Source organism: Bombus bifarius, unplaced genomic scaffold (assembly GCF_011952205.1).
Source record: "Bombus bifarius isolate JDL3187 unplaced genomic scaffold, Bbif_JDL3187 scf7180000009200, whole genome shotgun sequence".
NCBI lineage: Eukaryota > Metazoa > Arthropoda > Insecta > Hymenoptera > Apidae > Bombus > Bombus bifarius.
Window position 1 is genome coordinate 4,525,123 of NW_022884965.1, and position 24,177 is coordinate 4,549,299.

At 40.3% G+C, this 24,177-nt stretch overlaps 2 protein-coding genes and 2 long non-coding RNA genes across 17 annotated transcripts in view; 1 reads left to right on the forward strand and 3 right to left on the reverse strand.

The window, feature by feature from the left end:
- LOC117214498 (muscle LIM protein 1-like) lies at positions 1-16,186 on the forward strand. Of its 8 annotated transcripts, none has more exons than XM_033460652.1 (9): positions 1-222; positions 3,160-3,284; positions 5,195-5,357; positions 9,392-9,518; positions 11,386-11,482; positions 13,414-13,501; positions 14,504-14,800; positions 15,166-15,486; positions 15,831-16,186. In XM_033460652.1, exons 2-9 carry the CDS (start codon positions 3,170-3,172, stop codon positions 16,105-16,107), a joined length of 1,485 nt encoding a protein of 494 aa, XP_033316543.1. In that variant the 5' UTR covers positions 1-222; positions 3,160-3,169; the 3' UTR covers positions 16,108-16,186. The 8 variants fall into 8 exon arrangements, 7 of the variants coding, with proteins under 7 accessions (XP_033316543.1, XP_033316548.1, XP_033316549.1 ...); XM_033460657.1 differs by lacking the exons at positions 11,386-11,482; positions 13,414-13,501 and adding exons at positions 12,695-12,791; positions 13,229-13,313 and having other exon boundaries at positions 10-222; XM_033460656.1 differs by having other exon boundaries at positions 84-222; positions 3,165-3,284.
- LOC117214504 lies at positions 7,441-8,419 on the reverse strand. The gene is made up of 2 exons (XR_004488889.1): positions 7,871-8,419; positions 7,441-7,777 (listed from the first exon to the last, which is right to left on the reverse strand). It is a non-coding gene; the product is annotated as an uncharacterized LOC117214504 (long non-coding RNA).
- LOC117214499 (paired mesoderm homeobox protein 2A-like) overlaps positions 13,927-24,177 on the reverse strand; it is a 27,720-nt gene continuing 17,469 nt past the window's right edge. For 2 of the 7 annotated variants that reach the window (XM_033460660.1, XM_033460661.1), the window contains exon 6: positions 16,574-19,817. In XM_033460660.1, coding sequence (XP_033316551.1) covers positions 19,422-19,817 — 396 coding nt within the window. In that variant the 3' untranslated portion in view covers positions 16,574-19,421. Of the gene's footprint in view, positions 14,084-14,164; positions 14,375-16,573; positions 19,818-24,177 lie in introns of those variants that run through there. The other 5 variants (XR_004488884.1, XR_004488882.1, XR_004488883.1 and 2 more) reach the window with 5 other exon arrangements.
- LOC117214501 lies at positions 20,048-21,725 on the reverse strand. Its single transcript, XR_004488885.1, has 5 exons — positions 21,057-21,725; positions 20,775-20,955; positions 20,553-20,637; positions 20,392-20,469; positions 20,048-20,312 (listed from the first exon to the last, which is right to left on the reverse strand). It is a non-coding gene; the product is annotated as an uncharacterized LOC117214501 (long non-coding RNA).

The window sequence follows — 24,177 nt, forward strand, 5'->3', positions numbered from 1 at the left end:
GCCGCCGCGACGCTGTCGTCAACAGCACTGACGTTCCGATGCACACGTGCCGTGTGCAAAGGTCTGGCTATGACTAGGACGGGCACGACGCGAGAACAGCCATTCGAATCCAGTATTAGTGCGGTGTAGAGTGCTACTCGGTGTTTTTTCATCTTTCACGCCTGTCTTCCTCCCCGAGTTTACCGATTTTCATTTTCGTGACTTCGAACCCGACATCCGGTGGTGAGTAGTAGAGTACACGCAGCGAGCAAGTAAGCAACAGTGTTCCACGGCCATCCAGACATCATCGTACAACCTACAACACACCCATTTTCAGGATTCTCCCAAGAAAACGTTAGAGAGTGGTTGGTTTTCGATGTCGATCGAATTGTCGATTGGAAGTGAGATCTTTGGAGTTATATCCCTCTTCTATTAAGTTTGGATAATTTTGCGCTTGGAGATTCCAACTCGTAGTTAGTTGCTTTCTATAATAAGGATCATATTGGAAGTGAGAATTTTGCAGTTATCCCTCTTCTATTATGTTGGTATTCAAAGTGAAGATCGCAGGAGGTAAAATTGTTACGTTTCCCGACCGACCTACGAAAGACTCCAATTTTGTTATTTCAGACAATGGCATTTGGTGGAAGATAAGCTTAGTACCTTGCAAGCATTGCAAACATTTTCAGCGGTTAATTGGCTTACGAGGAGATTATTTTGTCGCTTTAGATCATTAGGTCCTACAGCATCGAATTTGAATAGTATCTTTGAATTCTTTCGTGTGACAGAATATACCCTTGGCTCTTTGAATACGCTGCAGTTTGTAGCTTTACCCCATTTTTCTCTGCAACTGACAACGTTATATTAGAATATTCTCTTTCGGCAAACAAACGACGCAAAAGTCAGAAAATTGACAAAACTGTTGATCTTGTCATATTTTTCTTCTTATGGTCGTTGAGCGAATAATTTTTCAGGCAAAGCTCGAGTATCATTTCGATTCTCATCTCTCGCTACCAAAGTATATTTTATATTGGACAAAGAATTGTTGGAATGGCGATTAAAAGAATTCAGGCGTATCGGAGGATGGAGAATCTGGCTTTCGTAATCTTCGGTGTTAAGCCAGAGGATCGGAAAATTTGATGAGAATGTTTGTCCGAGTGGAAAGCTACATTTAGTCAGACGCGTCTTACACAGCAGAATTACGCGGGCCGTAAAGTTAAAACGCGTGACGGGTTCGCTAAAACGCGATGAAATTTGAGATCGTCCGGATTTAGTATACACGGGGGTGGAGAAGACATTCTTCGGCTCTTATGATGTAACATAGACGGAGATATGTATGTACAAACAACCGCGTACAAAGTATCGTCGTTACTTTTTCCTGATGACTCACCCGATAGAATACTTGGAAGTTAAGTTACCAAGTTTCTCAATCGAATTCACCAGAAGAGACGGGATCCGAATTTTGAATTCACGTTAGGGTCATCATAGATCTTATAATCCACTATTATCTCGTTTCAATATTTCTAAAATCTATTTCCTTTCTCGATCAGAGATTTTTATTTAAGATCGAAATATTGACAAGACTTTCAAACTCGATCGGTTATCGAAATTACGAGAAAATATTTCTGTTGTTTTAGATATTGAGAGAAAATGAAATACAGATTAGGAAATCAATGAAACTTTTTATCAGTTAACCGAATTACGATGAAATAATTTGGTCGTCCTTGATCATGATGGAAAAGTACCGAGGCAAATGGAAGAAAATGAAGTATAGGTTAGGAAGATTTGCAAATACCGAATAGGCATTGAAATATTTCGTCAGCTAGTCGAGTCACAAATTAAATAATTTTGTTATCTTAGACAATATTGAAAGAGTAGATATAGACAACATGAAAAACGATGTATAGGTTAGGAAGGACCAACTGGACGCGAAGGTAGGGGTAATGGCGACCGCGTTGTGGAGAATCTAGCACCTTCCCTAATACGGCCTCGCGATCCGGCTTGCGTCTGCACGGATATAGAATCCTCTGTCTCTCTTCCTGATCTCTCGTGGTCTCTCTAGCGTTTCTACTAATACCGTGGTCAGTATACTCGTCACCAGAGCCGCTTCCAAAAGTCACATCGTCGAAACTTCCACATTTGCAACTTTGCATTTCGAATAGCATGTTTATCTCTGCAATACGACTTCTGATATTTGGCACACGAATGATTTATTCGTCGTCATGTTTATTTTACTCCTCAGCCTTTTACACCTATGTTTATTTTAGGTTATGTTAAGCCACGTGGCGGGAAATTTAAAAATTTCCAATCTTTCAAAGCTCGTCTGACATTTTATCATTGACTGACGAAGAATAGCACTTAGAAATCTTTTTCCTTGCAATATTTAAGTATCGAATTCCCATTCTAGAGTAATTTTATTATCATTTCTATTAAGAGCTCCTTGCGACGTATGAATGATGATTAACGAAACTTTAAGCGAACCGTGTGGCCTTTTCTTAGAATGGATTATTGCAATTTTCATCATTCCATTACGTTCTTCGTCCCGTTTCTATGAATACAGATCGTTCGACGAAGAATTGAGATTAATTTTATCAATGGGTTAACATACAGTATGTTAATCGACAATATCATTGTCAATCAAGTTAATTCCAATGTTTCATAAGATGGTATGTTGTGATCGTAATAAATTCCTGAAGAAACTCAATTTCTTCGTTTTTGTTCTTTTGTCCGTATTTTTCGCGGATATTAGCCACCGAGAATACACGTTGCGATTCGAACTTGGTAAAAATAGATTCGTTCTCCGGCAGTAGGGCGGAGATTGAAACTGTTTATGTTCCTCTTGCGGGATTAGGTAATCGGTGGCTGAGTTACCGGTGTTATTGTTATTCGTTGTTTATGCACAGTAAAATATACGAAAAATACGAGACTTACTCTCCACATTTCAATTCCAATCTTCTTGCCTCGATCTTCTTCGAAAACTTTCGTAAAATATTCCATCACAGCACACAATAGGATAAATTTGATCTTTAATTATTTGGAAAATAATCTGAAAAATGTGAAAATAAATAAAATGTTCATACCTATAGAAGAGTGGTAAACATATGGGAAAATAAATAAATGAAATATTTTAGAACAGTCGATAATAATCGAGATAATAATCGAAGATTTTTCTTTGTTTTTCAGTACAGACAAAATGCCTTTTAAGCCAGTAGAACACCCCAAGTGTCCCAAATGCGGCAAATCCGTATACGCCGCGGAAGAACGCGTCGCCGGAGGACTCAAATGGCACAAGATGTGCTTCAAGTGTGGTAAGTGCTTGTATCGCATGTTACTATTTCGAGAGTATGCTACGTATTTCCCTTTAGCCAATGGTTCAGGACTCAACTTCGACAAACACGATTCTTCAAACATTCTCAAGCTTCTTTTATCCGATTAAATAATATGTTGATATAACGTGTTTGTAAAATTTCTCGTTCTATCAAATTTCACCGATTTCGACAAACGTATCACGTCACAGATTCTCAAACTATTTTTCCCGCTAAACTTAGGATAAAAAGATTCGATTAAATTCTATACAAAAGCGTTTAACTTATCTACCTGAAAATACAAATTCGCTGAAATTTTTATTGCTTCAAAAACGTAAAATTTCTTTGAAATGTATTTCTATAAATTAACCGATCGATACAGGGGCATAATCTGAGTTGCAGAATTTCTTAATCGAACGACGAATTATCGGGGGTCTTGGGGGCCGAGGCACCCCATTGCGCAAAAACACCATCGGCCGTTTTTAAAATTAGCCGCCTCTATAAATAAGTTTTATCCCAGTCCCGGATGGTTTGTCTTGGCCTTAATTAGTTTTGTATGCTAGCCAGAAATCAAATAGAACCGCCACCCAACGTCAAGCCGAGGGTGCAACGACCCGCGCGAACTCGCCGAGAAAAATCCGGACTTCGTGATCCTACTCGAAATAGCAACCCCCATTGAATATTCATTCGCGGCTTTAGGTACCAGCGGAAATAAGCTGCATAGAAAATTTCAGCCGCTACTGTCACTTATTCGTGAATATTTTAAATTTAAACAAATTTTTTCCTATAAAATCAGGCCATTTTTTGAATAATTAATAATTACATAAATAATTATTATGGGCCTGTTGGTTAATGGTCGAAGTAGGGCTAGTAATTGGTGGCTATAGTAATTAATAAATAAATAACTATGGATTGTTTATTTCTCTTATTAGCAAACAAGGCTAAGTTTTGGCTGAATGCTTATGGATTATTATATTATGGGGTTGTTGATTAGCGTCGTAGGGCCATCTAGACTATAGCGACTGGTAGACTATGGCTGATCATACATCTGTGGAAAATTTAAAATTAGAATTTTTAGAATAGTCAAGGCGATCAGTTTGGAACTTTGTATAAAAATTTGGTGGTTTTACAAGAACGTATTTTTGAGTATTTCAACGATCTGGGTCAGGTTTGGATTTTGGAACAAATTCGTGATTTTTACTGTGGACTGTTCGTGTGATTTTTACAAGAAAATCTTGATAAATTTAACTCTCAACTGGGTTAGGTTGTTCTGTAATTAGCAAGATGCAGCCAGTGAAGAAAGTAGGTGAAGCATTCTGTCTATCTAATTATATTAGTTGAATTACAAGTCTGTAAACTGTCAACTCGATCCACTGACAAATATTGCCAGGCATAATTCTGTGTTCTTTCAATTTGTATCAAAAATGGCTTTTTAAATCTTTTTTAGCCAGTAATTCCAATAGGGTCATGAACTTTTCTTTCGTTATCATCATATTCATTACTTTTCCATCAAAAGGTTCCTGAAGCTGCTTCAAACCTAGATAAACACATCAACAAGCTTATGGTATGAAATAGCGTATAGTTTCTTAAAAAAAAAGAAAGAAAAAAAGATCACAAAAGCTCACCACCCTTTCTCCCCATCAAGTTCCATTCAACGCTTTCCTACCCTCACAAAGACAACCCTTTGGCTACTGTTTCTCACAATTTTAAATATCCCACAATTTCTTGAAACAATTTCCCATTCAAATTCCACCGAGCACGTATCTAATTTGAAGAAGGGATTCTTAAAGATTCTCGCATTACAGATGCTTTAAGTATAGTCTGGTCATGAATGGGCGAATCCACTTATTCGAGTGGAATATCAGGATGATGGATTAGGTGGAAGCCAAACGAACTATGCCTGTGTGTTGCAGGTCTGTGCGGCAAATTGCTCGACTCGACAAACTGCTCCGAGCACGAGGGTGAGCTATTTTGCAAAGTGTGCCACGGACGCAAGTTCGGTCCTAAAGGATACGGCTTCGGTGGAGGCGCTGGTTGCCTGTCCATGGATCAGGGCGAACATTTGAAGAGTAGCGAGTGAGTGCACCTGCCCGTCGTCCAACCTCTCCTCACCCTTTTGACCTAGCCTTAACTCCTATTTTCTCCCAAAGCAAGAAAAAAACAACAACAAGATTCTCCCCTCAGTCGTTTGTACGATCAGACCACCTCCCATTCAGAGCCATACACGTGCCGTTAACTAAAAAGAAAAAAAAAAAAATAATTACCGTAAATCGAATGAATACGACCGACTCAACCATCATCGACAGCCCAATGATCCAACAGCATGATCCTCTTCTTGGTACAATAAACCGTATCCGGAAGAAACGAAATTGGAAGAAGCAAAGGCAGCCTACTAAGAACCCAAGGACCGAGAGCATGCGTCTGCGTTTATGTGTATACAGCATCACGACTGTGTCGAACTACGTGGTCCATTTAAATTTTGGCCTGTTCCAGAGTCCCTGTAACCACTTCTCCCTCTCTGTCTCAACAAAATTTCTCTTTTAGCCTGACCTTATTTTTATTCTCATTCGGAACTTCTAACTTTAATTCTTCGTTTTCACCTTCCTACCTTCTAATTGCCATCTTCTTTTTTTCTTCTTCTTGTCTTATCGTCCTTGATCCTGACTGCTCCCTGGAAACGCCTTAACTTCGGTTCCTCACTTTCCTTATGATTCTCTCGTCGTGCATCGGCACCGACAGCGATTATGGTGATAATGGTGATGGTGATGGTGATGCTAAGACGACGACAACGACGACGACGTTATAATTAATTGATAATTAACTGTGTTTTAATCTAGTCGACTATTCTCTCTTTGTCACGTTTAACTACCCGTACTTTTTCTTGTCTTCGCTCTTTTCGTTTCTTTTGTTCTTTTTTTTTTTTTTTCTCTCTGTATCACCTGTTTTCTCTGTCCCCCCTGTCTTACTTCATTGTTGTCTTCTCTCTCCGTCAGTTTCCTTTTCTTTTATTTTCTTTCGTCTTCTTTCTTTTCGTTGTTGTCTCGCGTTTTCTCTCTGTCCGTGTGAACGACTGGATCAAGAACGGTCGTTTTTTTCTTTTTTTTCTTTTTTTCGAGCCGTATCTATATACATACAGATATATATTACTATATATATATATATATACTCTTTCTCGTTTCTTTTATGCGATTACTACACTACATTACGCTAGTTTATAGAATCATTTGTACCATCTGTAATAAGTGCCATTAAAAGACTTAAAAAGGGAAAGAAAAAAAAAACAGAAGAATCTGGTGTTCTTCATTGACACTTGCTTCGAGTGTTTTTTCAAACGCATTGACGGTCGGACAAAAATGTTCTTGCCATGAAACAAATGGATCTCTCTGACGACAGAGTTCGAAGATAGGAAAATTTCAAGTAGAAAATAGGATTACTGTGGTACAGATGGAGAAAGAAATCGAAGCTATAAATCTAGTACATGTCGAAAACATTTTTGACCCACTGTACGTGCCTACACACCTACTTAGCTCTATACATATATATATATACATACATAGTTAAACATTTAGACATATAAAAAAGTGCTGAAAAATATCCACCTGGCATCATCGATGCAACAACGGAGAACGAACCGAGCAAACACGGTTCGAGGACGAAAAATCTGTGTGTACACAGGAGCCAGGCCCGTCCAATTTTTTTTTAACCGTTCTAGCAAACCCCAATTTCACCTTTCGCCACCCCCAACTTCGAGTGCCCCGTCTCTCTTTGTTTTCTTCTGTCTAAAGAAAGAAAGGAAAGAAAGTACGACAGCGCGAACGAAAAGTAAACGACCGACTGAAAAAGTCAAGTAAAAGAAAAAAAAAAACAAAGAAAAATGTAAAAAAAGCAAAAAGATACCCTGCTACCCCCGCCAGCCCCGCCGAGTGCGAGCCAACCGGAGGCCCATGATCGAACGATATATGTCGCTTTATCACGAGCCTGCCCTCGAAAATCCTCGTGATAAAGGGAACTAGCGAGTAACAAAAGAAAAAAATGGTGAGCACCGAGTCAGATTCCGCCTCTCTCTTCTCTATCTTATCTCTTGACTCTCTCTTTGCCTTTTCTCTTTCTTACCGCCTCACAGGGAAACCAATCGCTTGAAACTTTTCAGAGAAACGTCTTTTTTTTTTCTTTTTTTCTGTGATTTTTTTTCCCCCTACGACTATTATCATCCACAGATAACGACAAACGTATCTCGGTTGATCGATCCATGGTACACACCTGCACGGCCTCTCGTACCTCTTTTTTCAAACACACGTAACCCCGTAACCCTGCTAACACGTCTAACTCTATGGGTGCTTCTGTTTATAGACGCGATTTTCCATACATACATACACAGGTACACGCGCATACATATACGTAAATAGGCATCCAAATAATGCACGCTTACAGAGACACACGCATACAGATGTTATACGTAGATGAACGCTTTTTCGGTTTCCTCCTTCAGCTACTTCCTAAAAAAAAAAAAAAAAAAAACAAACAATATAAAAGAATTCTTTAGAACTGCTTCAGTTTATTTAATTATTTCAATTGATTTAATCAAGAACCTTCTTCAGCTTTCTCTATGATCCTATTTTTTTGGTTTCCTCTGGATCCCTTTTTTTGATCTCCCTTTTTACTTCTATCTATCTCTTTCTTTCTTTCTTTTCATTCTTGTGCCACTTGCTCTGTCCTCACTTCTTTCTTTTTTCTCAATAAAACGTATTATCATTTGGTTTCTTGTTATCACACGATCCGCTTCTTGGCTCTCCTCTCGGGGCTCGGCGGAAGCCACTTTTGCGTGGTTGCGAAGGGGAAACGGGTCACTAACCGATTACTAACATGTGCCTAACACTCTAACAGCCGGGTTGTTATTCTTTCACCGGTTTCTGGTAATCAGTTGTTCACCTAGAGTCTTGTGCGTCGACCCGTAGACGACGGAAACTGCCATCGAATCTCGAAGGGAAATCTGGGAAATTCGTTGCTCACGTTCTCTCACCGAGCCAGTTTCAGATTCGAAGTTTCGTCATTTTACTGGTCGACTCTCCCTCTTCTGCTTTTTGCAGTGGTGTTTTCTTGTACTGTCTGCTTGTCCCTGGTGATTCCCCAACCCCCGGTGTTCCAACGCCCCCCAATAATATAATACCCCCATAAGTCATTTTATAACCAGATATAAAAAAAAGAAGAAAGATTCGAAGAATTTATTGAAATTAATTCAGGTGTCCTATGGCGAATTAACATTTTCGCAGCCGGTGACGCGCAGTTACGTTTCCTTTTTGTTTTTATTTGCAGCTGGTTGGAATTTTTCTAAAATTATCCTCCAACGTAAATAGCTAAAAGCGGACATTTCAGAATTTTCTGGCATACCCTGTGTTCATTTAAATGTCGCAAGTGGCGATGAAAAATTCAGAAATAACGAGAGAAATTATCTTGTCTAATTATTATCTGTATTAATGAAACTTGGAAAATACAGCAGCTTGTATTTTTGATAATTCTTCGTTGCCTACTCATAGATTCTCGAGTCTTGTGTTTTCAATAATTCTTGGTTACTTACTGAAAGATTCTTATATTTTTAATATTCCTCGATTGCCTATTGACAAATGCTGCAGAAAGCTTTTGTATTCTTGTTACACACGACTGTGAAGTGTATCAGAATGACAGGTAATCGACTAGAAATGTTGAAACACCTTATAGGTCTAATAAATATTCGTACGTTCACAAGTATTAACTATTTTCACTAATAATTTCAATATCTCCTATTAAATGTGCAGAGTACAGATAACGAACAAGTTTCAAACAAGCAGTTGCAAACAGAATACTTCCAACGTTTTCTATTATTTTATCCTCATGGCATTAAGGAACCCTGCTGTAAACAGCTTCAGTTCTTATCTCAATCGTACAAGATCTTTGGAAGAGACAAAACACAAAAGAAAAAAATCGGCTGTGAAACAAGTTAATTCCAATCTGCTCAGAATGAATAATTTTTGGTGGAAATGTGGGGCGCTGGCACGCCAATTGGAAATCACAGCTTGACCTTATGACACCAGCCAGGAGTGACAATCTGATCTCTACAAGGGACACGTTTTTAGGGAGCTCGCGAGGGGATCGAACGCCGTTCTGGAACCGAGAGCCATCGCGAAGGCGCCTGAAGGGGAAGGTTGTCCCCGATGTGGAGGATACGTGTACGCCGCCGAGCAGATGCTAGCTCGAGGAAGGGTGAGTTTCCACAGAATTGCTCACCCCATTCACTTTCGAGACATTGTGCTATACCTTGGTACCGCGACTCGTCAAAGCCGCCGTCAAGCTCCACGAAAAATCCACAAAAAGTCTACGTTGCAAAATATTTCAGCCATAGAAAAAAATATTCCAGTTTTGAACTCGAATCAAATTTGTTAAAGTTGCTGACAGTATCGAATGCTGCCAAAAGTCCACGTTTGTTCTCAGGATGCTCCACTCGAGTCGTACAAATGTTCTGCTACAAAAATTCTTCGAATGATAATAGAGTAGCTTAGACAAAATGGTAATTTCTTGGTTGGGAGATGTTTCGGTATTCCTTGCAACCGTACTAAATAGATTACAATAGTTGTAGCTTAGTCGCAAAGATCGAACTATTTGACTAGAAAACACACAGGCTGCCTAAATATACCATAGAGCTCTAGAGCCCTTTCTAAAAAAACTCCACAATTCCACAAGTTATGTCTCGCTGGTAGAAGAAACCAAAGGAAGAAGTCTTACTAACAAAGTATTCTTAGCCCGCGACCGCTTTATTTTTGTTCAGGCAACCTGATACCGTGTGATCCAAATAGAGGGGAGTTGTAAACAGTTCATGAAATCCGGAGTTATTAATCGAGCCGCCAATTGGACTGAACGAATTCCTCTTAGAATCTCGTTGCCGACGATTAGTCACTTCTAATCTTACTCCGTTGAACGTTCTGGAAGGACCAGTGTCGAAACACGGTAGCCTCGATCTTGCGCAGACCTAGACTGTAAAACACTGGTTTTCGATCATTTAGAAAACGCAAGATAAAATTGATCGAATTTTGTGGCGTATGCAGAGCATTCGAGAGCGGCCTCGCGTTATGCGATGCTAAAATTGACTAGATCACTGGCTGACAAGGTGCCAGGTAGTTGGTGGAGCGTGACGGGCCTCCGTAATCTTCTCGTCTGACGAAACGCGTAATTTCATAACAATGAAGGAAAAAATAAGAGCGGAAAGAGAATTTGGAGGATGAGTCGACGGCAGCTTGTTGCCGTTGGTGCTGGCCCAAGAGCTTTTCCTGTCTTCGTCGGACTTGGCAGTGAACCAACTGGCCCTTGCCGCGTTCGATGTTGGAAAATAACTTGGAACAATCCGCGGATTAAGTCGATGCAGGCTAATTTCTCTGCTTAGGACACTGTCCGGCCTTTTTACCTTCGATACGGTGTCACCGTACGTCGGTCAGGTAGAATCTTAAGCGGCCTTGATCGATCATGGAGCTTAAAAGTTTCACAATGTGATCGTCCACGGGCTTTTCGTGTCAAGGTCTCTTATTGAGAATAAATTTTCATAGTTATCTTAATCTCGGTATATAAGTGACAAGATTTATGGAGGTGTTTGGTAAAAAGGAACTGGGCAAGATAGACCACTGACTATAGCTGTTGAGCTGCTCCTCTATGTGTCAATTTTCTTTTCTTTCCTCGATATTTTTCAATTCTTTTTAAAGTCATTTCATATAACGAGCGAATCGAAGAACAGATAAACGTTCATCCTCAGAATTCTCAAACGATACTTTGTCACAGATCAAATTTCAGAATGTTCAAGAGAAAGCTCGATTAGTCTCATCTTTCTAGTCTATTGTTAACCGTGTATGACGACATTCGGGAACGTTAGCCAATTGGAGGTATATCAAGTGCTTGCAAGCAACTTTTACGAACGTATACCATACAAATCGATAGTATCTTGTGTTTGCAAGTTCAAGCTAGGATATTAACCCTTTCGTTATGTACGGCTCGTCGCGGTACCAAGACCAATATTCTATCGAATCGATCATGAGAAGAAACTTGTCCCTGAGATACCATGGTTATTCCTACTTCTTGTGATTAGGCTTACCATAAGCAATGCTACAAGTGCAAAACCTGTCAACGGTCTCTGGACTCGACGCTTCATTGCGATGGTCCTGATCGCGAGATATATTGTCGAGGTATCTGTTGCAATCCAACAAATCTGTATTTTTTCTTTTCTCTCACTGCTCGTTTCTTTATCTCAGTTGCACACACTGTCCAAATGTGTATCGAAGATACTTAGGTCAGTCAATGAATATGTTACTCTCTCTCTAAAAACAATATAAATGATAATAACAGATAATAAGAAATATTGAATGAAACGAACATTTTTTGATTAGATAATATTTTTAATAATATTTCGCTTTCTGCAAGCTTTCATTTTTCACTTTTTAGATAATAATCCTAGTAACCAGAAATGGATAGAATATAATGAAAGGAATATCGTAAAAAATAATTTATATCTTATGTTCTGTTTACTCAACAAAAATTAATCGTTTCTATAAAAATTATTGTGAGATCCACAACTTTATAATTGAATTAAATACGATTCTTTTGTCTTGCTTATTACTTTCTTAAGGATAACAGATACTCTACAGAAGCTCAGTAAACAAATCAGAAGCACAACGACAAAATTTCCATGATTTAAGAAAGATATTTATCACAGTGCAGAGATAAACTTCGTAAAGTCGTAGTATTTAGATAAATGAAGAAATTATGAGGAAAAATACCAAGAAAATTCCTATAGTTCCTATGTACAATGACGATGTGAAGAACCAGAGTCCAATTTCGATGAAATATCTTTGTTGAAACAAAAGTTAGAGAGAGGATGTAATATAGTCGCTGGTGGACCTAAGTAACGATTTGCATCCTCTGTCTTTGGTCGATCCTCTGTATCCTTTTTAGCGATGATCCATAGTTAAAACTAAGATCCGTGGTATACACTGGCGCAAAGTGTTCCATAAATAGTCACACAAAACGAGCTCCAACGTGAAGAAGACTTAGTCCACGTGTTTTCCTCTGGAAAACGGGAGAGAGACCTCGTTTCTAGGAGCGAGGTTCAACGTGTTGTCCTGAGATGCCCCCGGAAGTGTTCTGACCTTTGTTTCCTTTTGTTTCACTTTCACTCACAACTTCTGTTACGACTTTCAAGACGCTGGTTGGAAAGTAACAGCAGCAAGAACGCCTCAGTCTCTGTTTCGATAGAAATAGGCACTATGATTTTCCAACTAAATTTATTAGAGAATAACGATTGCAAAAATTGGGAATAACTATGTGTAATAGAACGTAAGACACGTTGCGGTCCCTCCCAGTTTCAGTGACTAACACACGTCCCTTTGTGTGCCATGCAGCAATGGCACAAGGAATGCTTTAAATGTGCCAACTGCTCCAAGAGATTAGACTCGGTCAACTGTTGCGAAGGTCCTGATAAGGACATCTACTGCAAAGGTGAGTACGTTACGCTTTTCTAAGATCCGCAGGTGTGAAGTACTGGATGTGTTCATTCAAAGATGGTAACAATCATTGTCGGTATCCAATCTAGTCTGCTTCGGTTCAACTTGTGTCCTCCTATAATTCATGACTCATCAATTCACACTGTTCTTATATTCTGGTCTACTACCGATCTAGTCTACTTTTACCTACATTTACCAGAAACTCTATAAATTCCCTGGTGTTAGAATAATGTAAACGGAAAATCCATGTTGAATATTCGTACCTATTAAAGACGAGTATCGACCGGTAATGAACAATCTGTAAAATTGACGAAGATTAAGAGAAGAAAATGTACAAGGCTATATAGAACACATCCAAGTATGCCATACTCTGAGGACGACAGGCAACTAGGTCAAGAACGAGCAGATACCTTTAACACGTGTTCTCTGCAGTATGCTACGGAAAGAGATTCGGACCGAAGGGTTATGGCTATGGTCAGGGTGGTGGCGCCCTACAAAGCGACTGCTACGCCAATGGGTGGGTTTTCAGAGCCGAGACTGAGACGGGAATAAACGAAAGATATCCCGCCTCGGCTTCTACACTCTCACTATATATGATGCGCTTGTCTGCTTAACAGCTTGCTATCCGAAGAAATTCGGTCCGCGAGGCATTGGCCATGCTGGGGTTATGTGGATCGGGCTGCAGTGCGATATTGAGGACGAGGGGTACGCGCCCCCATAGTTATGCTATTCCATTATCAGCTACTCCATCTCTCCATGTGTGTGTGTGTGTCTGTCCGCCTGAACGCCCAATTTTCAGGGTGCACCGTTTTTCTTTCAACTAATTCTCACGTCAAATGTAGTTTTCCAAATTTTTCCTTCAAGTAGAGAAAATTCAAATTCTTCTTCGCATATAACGAGTAGATTCAAATTTAACAGTAATGGAGTAATTTGTGTTTCGATTAAAGTTTGATCGTACGAGAAGAGTTAACTCGAGGAGCCGGTCGAGCTCCATTTACCTCTCAAAGTTGAAGAAATCCGGACGAGTGAAAGATGGAATGAACGGACGTTTGCATGTGTCTTCACGGATATACGTGTACATACATACATACACAGGAATCGACGCCTTAACGCTTTGCGCTATTACTCACCTTCACCGTTGTCTTATTTTTCAGCCGCTAAATTTGCTTCCGAGTGTTGACTATACTAATTCTTAAAACACCATCGTAAATAACACCTCTGGTACATTTAATTCAGCATCGTGCACTAAACGCATGCTCCTCCTCGTATATTCCAAACGTGATAGTACTATAAAGAAAAAGAAGAAAAAAAAAAAAGAAAGAATGAAATAAAATTCCGAGAAAATATACCATTCGTATCTGACGTTACCAACTTGCATTCTAAACCTCTTCAGTAGTGTTTTTCATTAGCATTGAGAATTTTGAATGTTAATTGCCGATCGGTATGGACTAGCCGGTCATTTGCATGGATTGCTTTTTTCTTTTCGTCACTTGCCAGTATTCAAACCAGAGTCGAGTCGCTTGAACGAGAATAAATTTGAATTTCATCATCGAGCCTCTCAATAAAGATGAGCTTCTCCTGTAAAATGGAAAAAAAAGAAACATTCGACTTTTAAACAATTTATTTTGTCATTCGTGCAACTCGATGCTTTAATATCGGTGACTGAAAGGGTCGATGGTAAAAGTTGGTCAAATTTTTGTAATACAGCGATGCTGCTCCTCGTACAACCGTGGTCGACACCGCCGTAATCAAGGCCCCACCTGGCAAAGGTTGTCCACGTTGTGGTGGCGTTGTATTCGCTGCTGAACAGGTGCTTGCAAAGGGCCGCGAATGGCACAGGAAATGCTACAAGTGTCACGACTGCAGCAAAACTCTCGACTCTATCATCGCCTGTGACGGGCCCGACAAAGACGTCTACTGCAAGACTTGCTACGGAAAGAAATGGGGACCGCACGGATACGGATTCGCATGTGGATCGGGATTCTTACAAACCGATGGCCTAACGTGAGCAACTCTTTCCTTTCGTTAGTTATTCCTAAAATGTTTAGGTATCTAGAACTTGAAACGCTTGGCTTGCGAGAGTCCTAAATTCTTGGGTCTGCAAAATTTCAAACGTTTGGGTCTTCAGAGTTCTAAACACTTGGATTTCTAGAATTCTAAAGATTTGGGTGTCAAATCGTTCAAGCATCTAGGGTTCCAAAAGAACAAAAATTGTCTTTTGGCTTCCCAAGTGTATCGAGATGTTTAGAGTCTGAGATGTTCGAGCTTGCAGGGTCTCAGGCATTCAAACAAAGTACCATAGAACAACGACGAACGAGAAAGGGAATATTCTGGAAAGAGCAGGATGTGAAAGAGAATTTTTCTTCCAGGGAGGAAGAAATATCAGCCTCTCGCCCATTTTACAATCCTGATACGACGGCTATCAAGGCACCAGCTGGTCAGGGATGCCCCCGCTGTGGTGGCATGGTATTTGCCGCCGAACAACAGCTCGCCAAAGGTACTATGTGGCACAAGAAATGCTTCAACTGTGCCGAATGCCATCGACCTCTGGACTCCATGCTAGCCTGTGATGGACCTGACAAGGAAATCCACTGCCGATCTTGCTACAGTAAACTGTTCGGACCCAAAGGATTTGGGTTCGGACATACCCCGACTCTCGTTTCAACCAATGGAGATCACGCTCCCTCATAGTAAGTTTCTAACGCTTAATAGCTCGATTAATGTGAACTGAACCGTCTTGAATCCGAGTATCTTGACTCTAATCCGAAGAAGATTCAAACAGTAGTTCTCCCCGTAGAGATAATCAACTTCGGATTCTAAAGTTTAACGACGAATAGATGACATATTCGTGATCCTCCCGGTTTCCAGTTCTTCATGGCAGGTCTGAGAATCTGCATCAATAACGTGATTAGAATCCAAAGAGAGAATTACAGATACGTCAAGTTTTAAACAGTCACTGATCGCAGACCAATTATTCGACAGATTTGAAACACTCGTCCCTAGCTTTTTCTGACGCTTTCATAAATCGTTGCAGCATCGATGCCAAGCCTCAGGTGGGTCAGAAGCGAAACGACGGTCACGGGTGCGCGCGTTGCGGCTACCCAGTGTACGCTGCGGAGCAGATGATCTCGAAGAACCGCGTGTGGCACAAGCGCTGCTTCAGCTGTGCCGAGTGCCACCGTTCGTTAGACTCTACGAATCTGAACGATGCCCCGGACGGGGACATTTACTGCCGTGGCTGTTACAACCGGAATTTCGGGCCGAAGGGTGTAGGCTTCGGCATGGGGGCGGGTACCCTGACGATGGCCTAACTTCTTCAGGAACGTCGAAACGCTGGAAACCAGTCTCATATATATATATATATAAATATAAATATACACATAAATATAATTATATCCGCCATATACAGCCGAATAAACGACCAGAACCGTGGCAAGCGATACTGCACTGGGCTCTTCGTTTATTCGTGTGTATAGGAATATGTATATGTATAGACGCCTGACTCCTCGACTAACTCCGACGAAGTGACGAAAAACACGCTGCTCCAGAAATCAAACAGAAAGCCAAGAAATTTGTTCGCTAAACGACGACACACCGATTATTCGATCGTAACGAAGACTGCACGCACGTTTCGTCGATGCTCTTCGGCGACGTGGCGCACGAACGACCGAGATACCACGATTAATCGAACCACATGTAAACGAGCAAGCTTTTATTACTTTTGTATGGCGAAAATTCGCGGGATCGAAGCTCGGTGCTCTCCTTTTTTCTTCGAAAGCAGACTCAGCATCCTGTCCACTTCCGTTAGGGACCAATGTTGGGCCAAATTTCCACTCCATCTACTTTCTCCAGTTAGGGTCTGCTGTCTGAGGGAAAAGGCGTGACGAGCATGACACAGAGAGTACAAAGGACAAATACCTGGACCGCAATCAGCAGCAACAATTGTAGTTAACGACAGAAATGACGAGCGAAAAAGAACAGATGCAAAATATGATTATTTTCAATAAATGTATATTTCGAGAAAAAAAGAATAAGAGAACCAAAAAAAAAAAAAAAAGATAAAAACAAACCAGAGGGTTGGCTTGTGTTTTCGTGGAAAGGGAAGCGGCGAAACGTCGTTTCCACGGCATTCTCGACATTCCAATTGTGTCTGATCGAAGACCTCGTCGAAGGAAAAGTCATCGTTTCAAGTAAGCCTCGGCGCATCCTTACCGATAATTCTTCTAGACGATAGATCCGAAGCATTTACTATATAAAAATATGTTTGAACGTCGAGAGAGTAACGACACGTTCCTCCAACTGCGAGAGTCTCGTAGGAATTTGCGTTTCCTAGGGATGCTGGAAATCATCAATGATTTAATCTTTAAGTAGCCGCAAATAGACACAAGGCCTGAACACAGATCGGACAGAGATCGGTGGATCACGTTTAGCTAGTTGTTCGTGTAAAATAAATACCTTTTCTTCTATCGGCTTGATAAATCACCAGGCTGTTGGTTACCAGGCTACGGATTTTCCTGCGAATTTATTATCTTCACAAACTCGACCGAGAGACCTGGATTTTATCAAAGTAATTAGAATTTAGATTCGTTTTATCCATTAATTCTTTATGCGCAACCTGAAACATTCACGTCTGTGTCTAATTCCTTTTATCCTTTTAGACTTTCAAAAGATCTAAGAAAATCGTGGTACTCTTATCGAAGTACCAGCTACATCAGGCAATTTAATTTCGCATAAAAATCCGTAGTCTATCGATTAACGATCTCTATCGCGGTACTTAAAGATTAAACGCGCTTCATGGGACGTGCGTCGTTTCTCTTCGACCGAAGGATTTAATTCCCGCGAAACGAACAGCGATAAGTTTTCCTTCGACCATTTCGGGAACTGGCTGCCTTTCCTTCTTCTCTCCTACCTTTCGCTCTATCTCACTCTTTCTCTCGATCGCTTTCACTCAGAAAGGTTCTCGTATCGTCAGGGACATGGACTAACATACACCTTATTACGAATGGACCTTAATAAATCTTATTACGCTAATGTATAATTCTTGTGGATGTATATTGAATGGCCAATGATACACACGTCGGTGGAGCTACAATCTAGCTTTCGCTCTTATTTCTTTTTTTTTTTTTTTCTTTTCTTAAACATGCGTTTTCTTCTTCTCTTTGTTCACCTTGAAGGGAAAAGAATCCTTGCTCCCTGTTCGATGGACCAGTAAGTATGAGTTTACGGTGTAAAACACTAATCTTCTATATTTATAGCAACAACTGTACAAGTGCCGGCCACATCGATATTCCCCATAACGTGTCGCTTATTTTTACTTTGACAAAAGTGGTGGAGAGAACGCTGTTCAGATCTTTTCTTTGTTCACGGTCTTTCCTCGTTGCTTTTAAGACGTCTAAAGTCAAAACATTCATCTTGATAGTCGAATGAAATTCTCTATCTTGCTAGCTTCAAGTTACATTTCAAATTTCTTTTAGATTCTTTGGAAAATTTTGCTGGCTTCTTTCTTCACAAACTTGCTCCGGATTGGTTTTGTTTTTAGACATCTTTGCGTGCGATTTATCCACATAAATGCTACCCATTCATTGACTAATCAACGAGGAATGTAGGACGGTACTTAGATATCGGTATCACTAGGTTTTCCAGCGAGAATCTTTTCGAATCATCGTAAATATCTTCCATCGAGGTCGTTTCTCATGATCTCACTTTATACACGCCAGTAAAAAGAGAATTAAAAGTTATATTTGCCTAAACGAGGCTAGATTTACGGAAAATTAAAGCAATCGGCGACAAATGCACACGGTTACCACTGAAAGAAATTATAAAACGAAAGGTGAATAGAAATAAAAAGCAGATGTAATTAGCAATGCATCTCATCAAATGTCTAAAAACCAAAGATTCCTGTAAATCACGAAAAAAAGAGAATAAAAACATTAAAGAATCCAATTTATCTAAATAAACTCCCCAAATTAATGAAAAATTAAAGCAACAAGCAACGAATACAGACAGCGATGAAAAATAATGAAAAAATTGTAAAGGTAAACGATCAAACGTAGCTAAAAACAATTCTCATTAGAGAAATCCAGAAAAAGAATGTAGATATCTAGAGCACCAAAATTTACAATTAAACATCTGAAGTTCCAAGTATTCAAGTAGCTAGGAAATTTCAAACGTTTGGCTTTCCAGAGCTACAGATATTTAGGCGGCTAAAATATCAAACCCTGAAGTTTCTAGAATTTTAAATACCTGAATTTCGCAACTCCACAATATCCTCGAATATCTAGTCTTTCAAATACTTGGCTTCTTCAAATTCCAAACTCTTAGGTATCTACAGTTGCAAATATTTCAATATTTAGACCTCCAAGTTCACTGTTTGATCGTTTAAAGTTCCAGAAGACTAGAATTAACTGAAAATAAATCTCACCGAAAGGATCCAAAAGCAAAAAGTTCCTGTTCCCTTCGATTGCTTCCTTGACGAGGAAAGCTTGAAAGCTTGACTGCGTCCAACGAACCAATGAAAACGACCTTGCGACGGAAGAGCCTGAACAGCATCCGTATTTCGCTCTGGCGTGCGATATTTTCTATATTTACATAATTTCGCCGGGATGGAGCGGTTTCGTCGCCACGATTAGTAGAGATTCGCGGTTTTCAGAGGCAGCGGGTCCAATAGATACGGAGGTAGCGCTGCAGAGAAGGGCCTGGGGCTACAGGAGCCCCATGTTCCTCCGCCGCTGTTACTTCCTCGCGTGTTGGGCGAGTTTCCTTCCGTAGCCGTGTCGCTGCTGTGTTTCACGCTCACGAGATTCGGATTCGGAATTGGTTTCGCCTCGTTCGTAGACATCACGCTGTTCGAGTTGCCTGGTGGCGTCGCTGGACTTCTTGGAGAACGACCTTCTGCTTTCACGTTGCCTCCTACGGGACTGGAAGCTCCGCTGTCTACTCCTATACCGCTTTGGGACGTGGACTTCTGCTGGGCCAGCCTCTCCTGCTTCCGGAATTTCGCACGCCGATTTTGGAACCATACCTGCAATTATAGGACACAGATTTTGATGATTTTGTTTAGATGAGAGGCGGATGTATGAGAGAGGGAACGTTGGATGGTTTGACGCGAGTACTTGATTTTGAAGAGACAAATGTTTTCGGTTAAATCGTAAAGGAATTAAACGTGGACCTTCAAGAGTCCTTATAGCTATAGGGTATTAACCCTTTGCATTCGAGAGGCTATTTTCCGCGACCACGGCGTTCCGCGTGGCCACTAGAGAGGGGAATGAGAGGCGATAGTCCCTGTTTATGCTAAATTTCCACCTCTCCAGTTGATGAGAGCGCAGTATTGGTTCGTAAATAGATTCCTTGGCTCTTTATATTGTTTGTTATGAAGTGTGAAGTGTTACACTTTAAGCTGCAGATGAAATATTTCTGCTGAAATTCTTCCGGAACTATGGTTCTGGCAACGTCTCCGACGCTAGTTCACATTCGATGATGGTGGCAGAAGTATTACAGTTTCGTAAATTTAGAAACTCTAAAAAAATGGATTTGGAAATTTGTTTAATTAATTCCTATATTCTGTAAAAAAGCAAAAGAACGAAAGTCTACTTAACCACGATTTATAAGAACTTTAGTAGACCAGTTGAGAGGAGATATTCGACAACCGCGAGATCCAGCTTCGACGTCGACTGCTAATTGTGATGGAATTCGGTTAAATGTAAAGCTCCATGTAATTTTAACGAGAACAAAAAAGGATTGTAAGGTGTGTTCTTACCGAAACGAAGCAGGAGAAAGACACAAAACAACTTATTATTTCAATACTTGTCCCGACAAGCCAAGGATGCATCTTGGCAGATGTTCTAAAATTATCGTAAAAAAAAAAAAAAAATACAGAAAAGATATTAAAAAATGATATGGTCGAAGATGTAAATATATATAGATTATTAAAATATAATGTTTTTTAAGTTAATTTTTTTATAAAATCATTTTATATTACCTACAAGACACTCGTCACGTATGCGCAAAATCACCTCTAGTTGTTGCTACGCCCGACCGAGAAGGCCATCTAGTGCAAAGGGTTAGTTTTGTAGCGACACACGAGTCAATGGAAGATTTGAATCGGCAGAAACTCATATTATTGTGCCTTGGAATACCAACGTTGTTTTGTTTTGCAAGGTCTAAAGACAAACGAACTGTGGACAAAATATTATTGTCGTTACTGGTAATCGTCAACCGGAGTTACGTATGAACTCCAACTTCGAACTTTTTATAATAACACCTGTCGATGTAAATATACGAACGTGGTCTCTTGGACAGTCGAATAGCTAGTCGAATAATCGAATAGGTAACAAGTTGAAGAGTTATTAGGTTGGCAATACCACCTAATGACAAAATCCGCAATCACTTAGTTGCTAACCTAATAAATTGTTATCGACTTACGAGCATTGAACGAGCGACGATTACGATCAACGTACATACACTATCTCTGTATTTGTACTTACAGTGTTTTTAATATAATTGACTATTACGATTTTATCATTCGTCTCTTTAGAAAACAAACCAACACGTTTAACCCTTTGCACTCCGAAGTTTATTTCAATTTCGTTACCAGCAGCTCCTAAGGCTTAGCGACCATATACTCAAGATCTATTTCTTGCATAGTCATCACTATCACTACTGCCAAAGTCCTTATTTATTTCGCTGCTTTCACTCATTGTAAATATTTACAGGACGACAGGTATACAATTTTCAAACTCTGAGCGGACTGATATAAGTTAGGTAAATAAGCCAGTTTGGTAAGAGCGTCGATAATGTGCGCGCGACATCTATTGATTTGGACACGAAAGAATGTCGAATGGGACACGACAAAGGAGCTCCTGAGATAAAAACTGATGTCGAATCACACTCCACATGGGAGTGCAAAGGGTAAATATCCAACTCAATTTAATCTTACGTGTAATTAGATCTTTACGAAGAAATGTGAAGGAAGGGAACCTATGTACGTAAAAATTTGTTTCGTCTCCCAAGTATTTTAACTGCTTGAATTACATATCAGGTATGTACTTGACTATTCTTCAATTATCGTGTTCCTTCGTCCGTTTAAATTATCATTCTGAATTTCACTTCGGAATATTCCAATTCTCACGTATAAAATAACTTTCTACAAAACTGAATTTTCGAATTAAAATCCGCCATCTAATTAACGTATCATTTCCATTTCATCGTTGCACGCATTGTTTTCTTTTACTACAGAAAATCTACAGTATAATAGCGAAAACTCTGCAACTCGACACATTTGCCTACTACGCTGCTATATCCACTTCGAGTTGAAAAAATTCCAGCGACCATGTACGATGATGAAAAACCGACCAAAAACGTCTATGGATTCACGGAGACAAAGAGGAAGAGGGGATTGGATGGCGTAAAAGCGCGTCATGTCCGTGTCCAGCTCGTCAGAGCGAAACGTCGGCGCAGGCAACGCTCGTAATTGGCTCTAGTTGGCCAAATGAAATATTTAACGAATAAAATAAACGGAAAGCGGCGGTGACCTGCATGTTAAAGTAGCGGATTTATTTGCTTTACCGTTTATCTGACCAGTAAAGCTGCCCTCCCTCTTCCCGCCATCGTTCGTCTCTCTTCATCTTCTCTCTCTCTCTCTCTCTCTCTCTCTGTATCCCCTTTCGTTCGTTCCTCGGCATGAGCGCACGTGGATCCCACCCCTAGATTTTCCAGGTGCGGCTGCGTTGTAGGAGCAGGCTGAGTGGTAGAAGCCGGGAAAGAGGGGGAAAGGGGTGGATTCAGAGAGTCAGGGGCGCGGAACACCATGATGAACGTGATTGCCCTTTCCGGACGGCAAACACTGCTATTGGATTTTATCAGCTGCTGCTGCTGCTGCTGCTGTTGGCTGCTACTGCTTCTGCTCAACAGCCGCGCTTTCTCCGTTCCAGAAATTCGTGTAAACTTTGAGAAGAACGTGGAGCGTGTTGTAGTGTCTTCCACTGTTCGATTAACCGAATGATGATTTCATGATCCCTATTTGACGCACAGCAGCGTTAGGCTTGGATTTTGCAGGCTTCTGGAATTAAGGAGACTGTCATTTGGAATTTTTTGCAAGGTACCTTTTTTTTGGAACAGATTGCGTAAAGAATGGAAATTTTGAGGTTCTTGGGGTTAACGTTATTCATCCTTTGTCTTCTCATTTCTGATATTGTGATTATTAGAATTTTTATAGCGATGAACCAGAGGATGATTTTACAAATTCCTGGCAGTCGATAGCCAGTCGGAGGTCAGGTTTCTTTAGGTTTATACTGTTGATCCTTCTTATCCTCGCTGAATCCCTGTGATATCTTTCCGCTCTTTTACACAGCTTCACGTTGATTTTATAATTCCCACGTAGCAAGATTTCAAATATCGAGCATGTAGACAGATATTTGAGACTTTTGCGTGAAATTCAACGGAGAAGCTGCCAGCCAGTCGCAGAAGTCTGCGGCGAGAACTTGAAGAAAGATGAAGGTAGCCGAAACGGCTGAGAGAAAAATTTGCAAAGACAAGCGAGGGCTGTTTGACAGCAGAGGAAAGCAGCGAAGCAGAGACAACGGGGCGCGTAAAGCGAGGCTTAAATATTTATCCAAAACGAGGTGGACATCTGTCGGTGCGGCTCGTTGCATTTTATTTAGGCGTACCGTATTTATTTAACATTAACGCCGGCACGTAGTCTCCCTAATTCACGCTGTCGTCGTCGTCCGTTCGGCAAACAACGGCACACATGCTCTACGGTCTCTTCGGGGTTTGGTCGGTGGCCAAATACGAATTATTAGTGTTGTCACTGGCACGTACCCGCGGCTTTCTGCGTGTGTCACATAGTTTTTGCCCGACGGTGACGTAATTTCATCAGGCTACAGTCAGCAACGACGTTACATTCGTTGAACCATCCGTGTCTCTCCCAACCAAAAATACCTCAGAACTAACGAGAACTTGGAAATCTCGTCGAATATTAATGCCATTTTTCATGCTACTGTTCTGGTAAGGTTAAAGCGGTTGAAAGATTCTGTTCATTTATTAAACGGTTATTAAAAATTGCCAGTGATCCTTAGTTTAATTTAAACGTTCGACAGTGCGAGAGAATAACAATGGCAGGGGACTTTCATTCGGATTTATGACATTCCTCATCTTGGCGATTATAATAAAACGTAGGATGACGATCCCATTGAAAAATATTTCCTCGGAAATTTTCTTCTTCTTCGTATGATCAACCCTCTACATTTCTATCACTAATTTCTCAACCTCTGAATCCTGAATTATGGATTTTGAAGAACCTGTAACAGGTATTTTGATAGATTTCAGAGAGAATTAAAGGAAAAATGGAATCGACGAAAGCATTAAAATGGACGAATTAAAAA

Coding starts and splice junctions, on each gene's coding strand:
- LOC117214498 (XM_033460652.1), top strand. CDS start 3,170: ATGCCTTTTAAGCCAGTAGAACACCCCAAGTGTCCCAAATGCGGCAAA. Junction 14,801..15,165: donor TTACAAACCGATGGCCTAAC/GTGAGCAACTCT, acceptor TTTTTCTTCCAG/GGAGGAAGAAATATCAGCCT. Junction 15,487..15,830: donor GGAGATCACGCTCCCTCATA/GTAAGTTTCTAA, acceptor AAATCGTTGCAG/CATCGATGCCAAGCCTCAGG.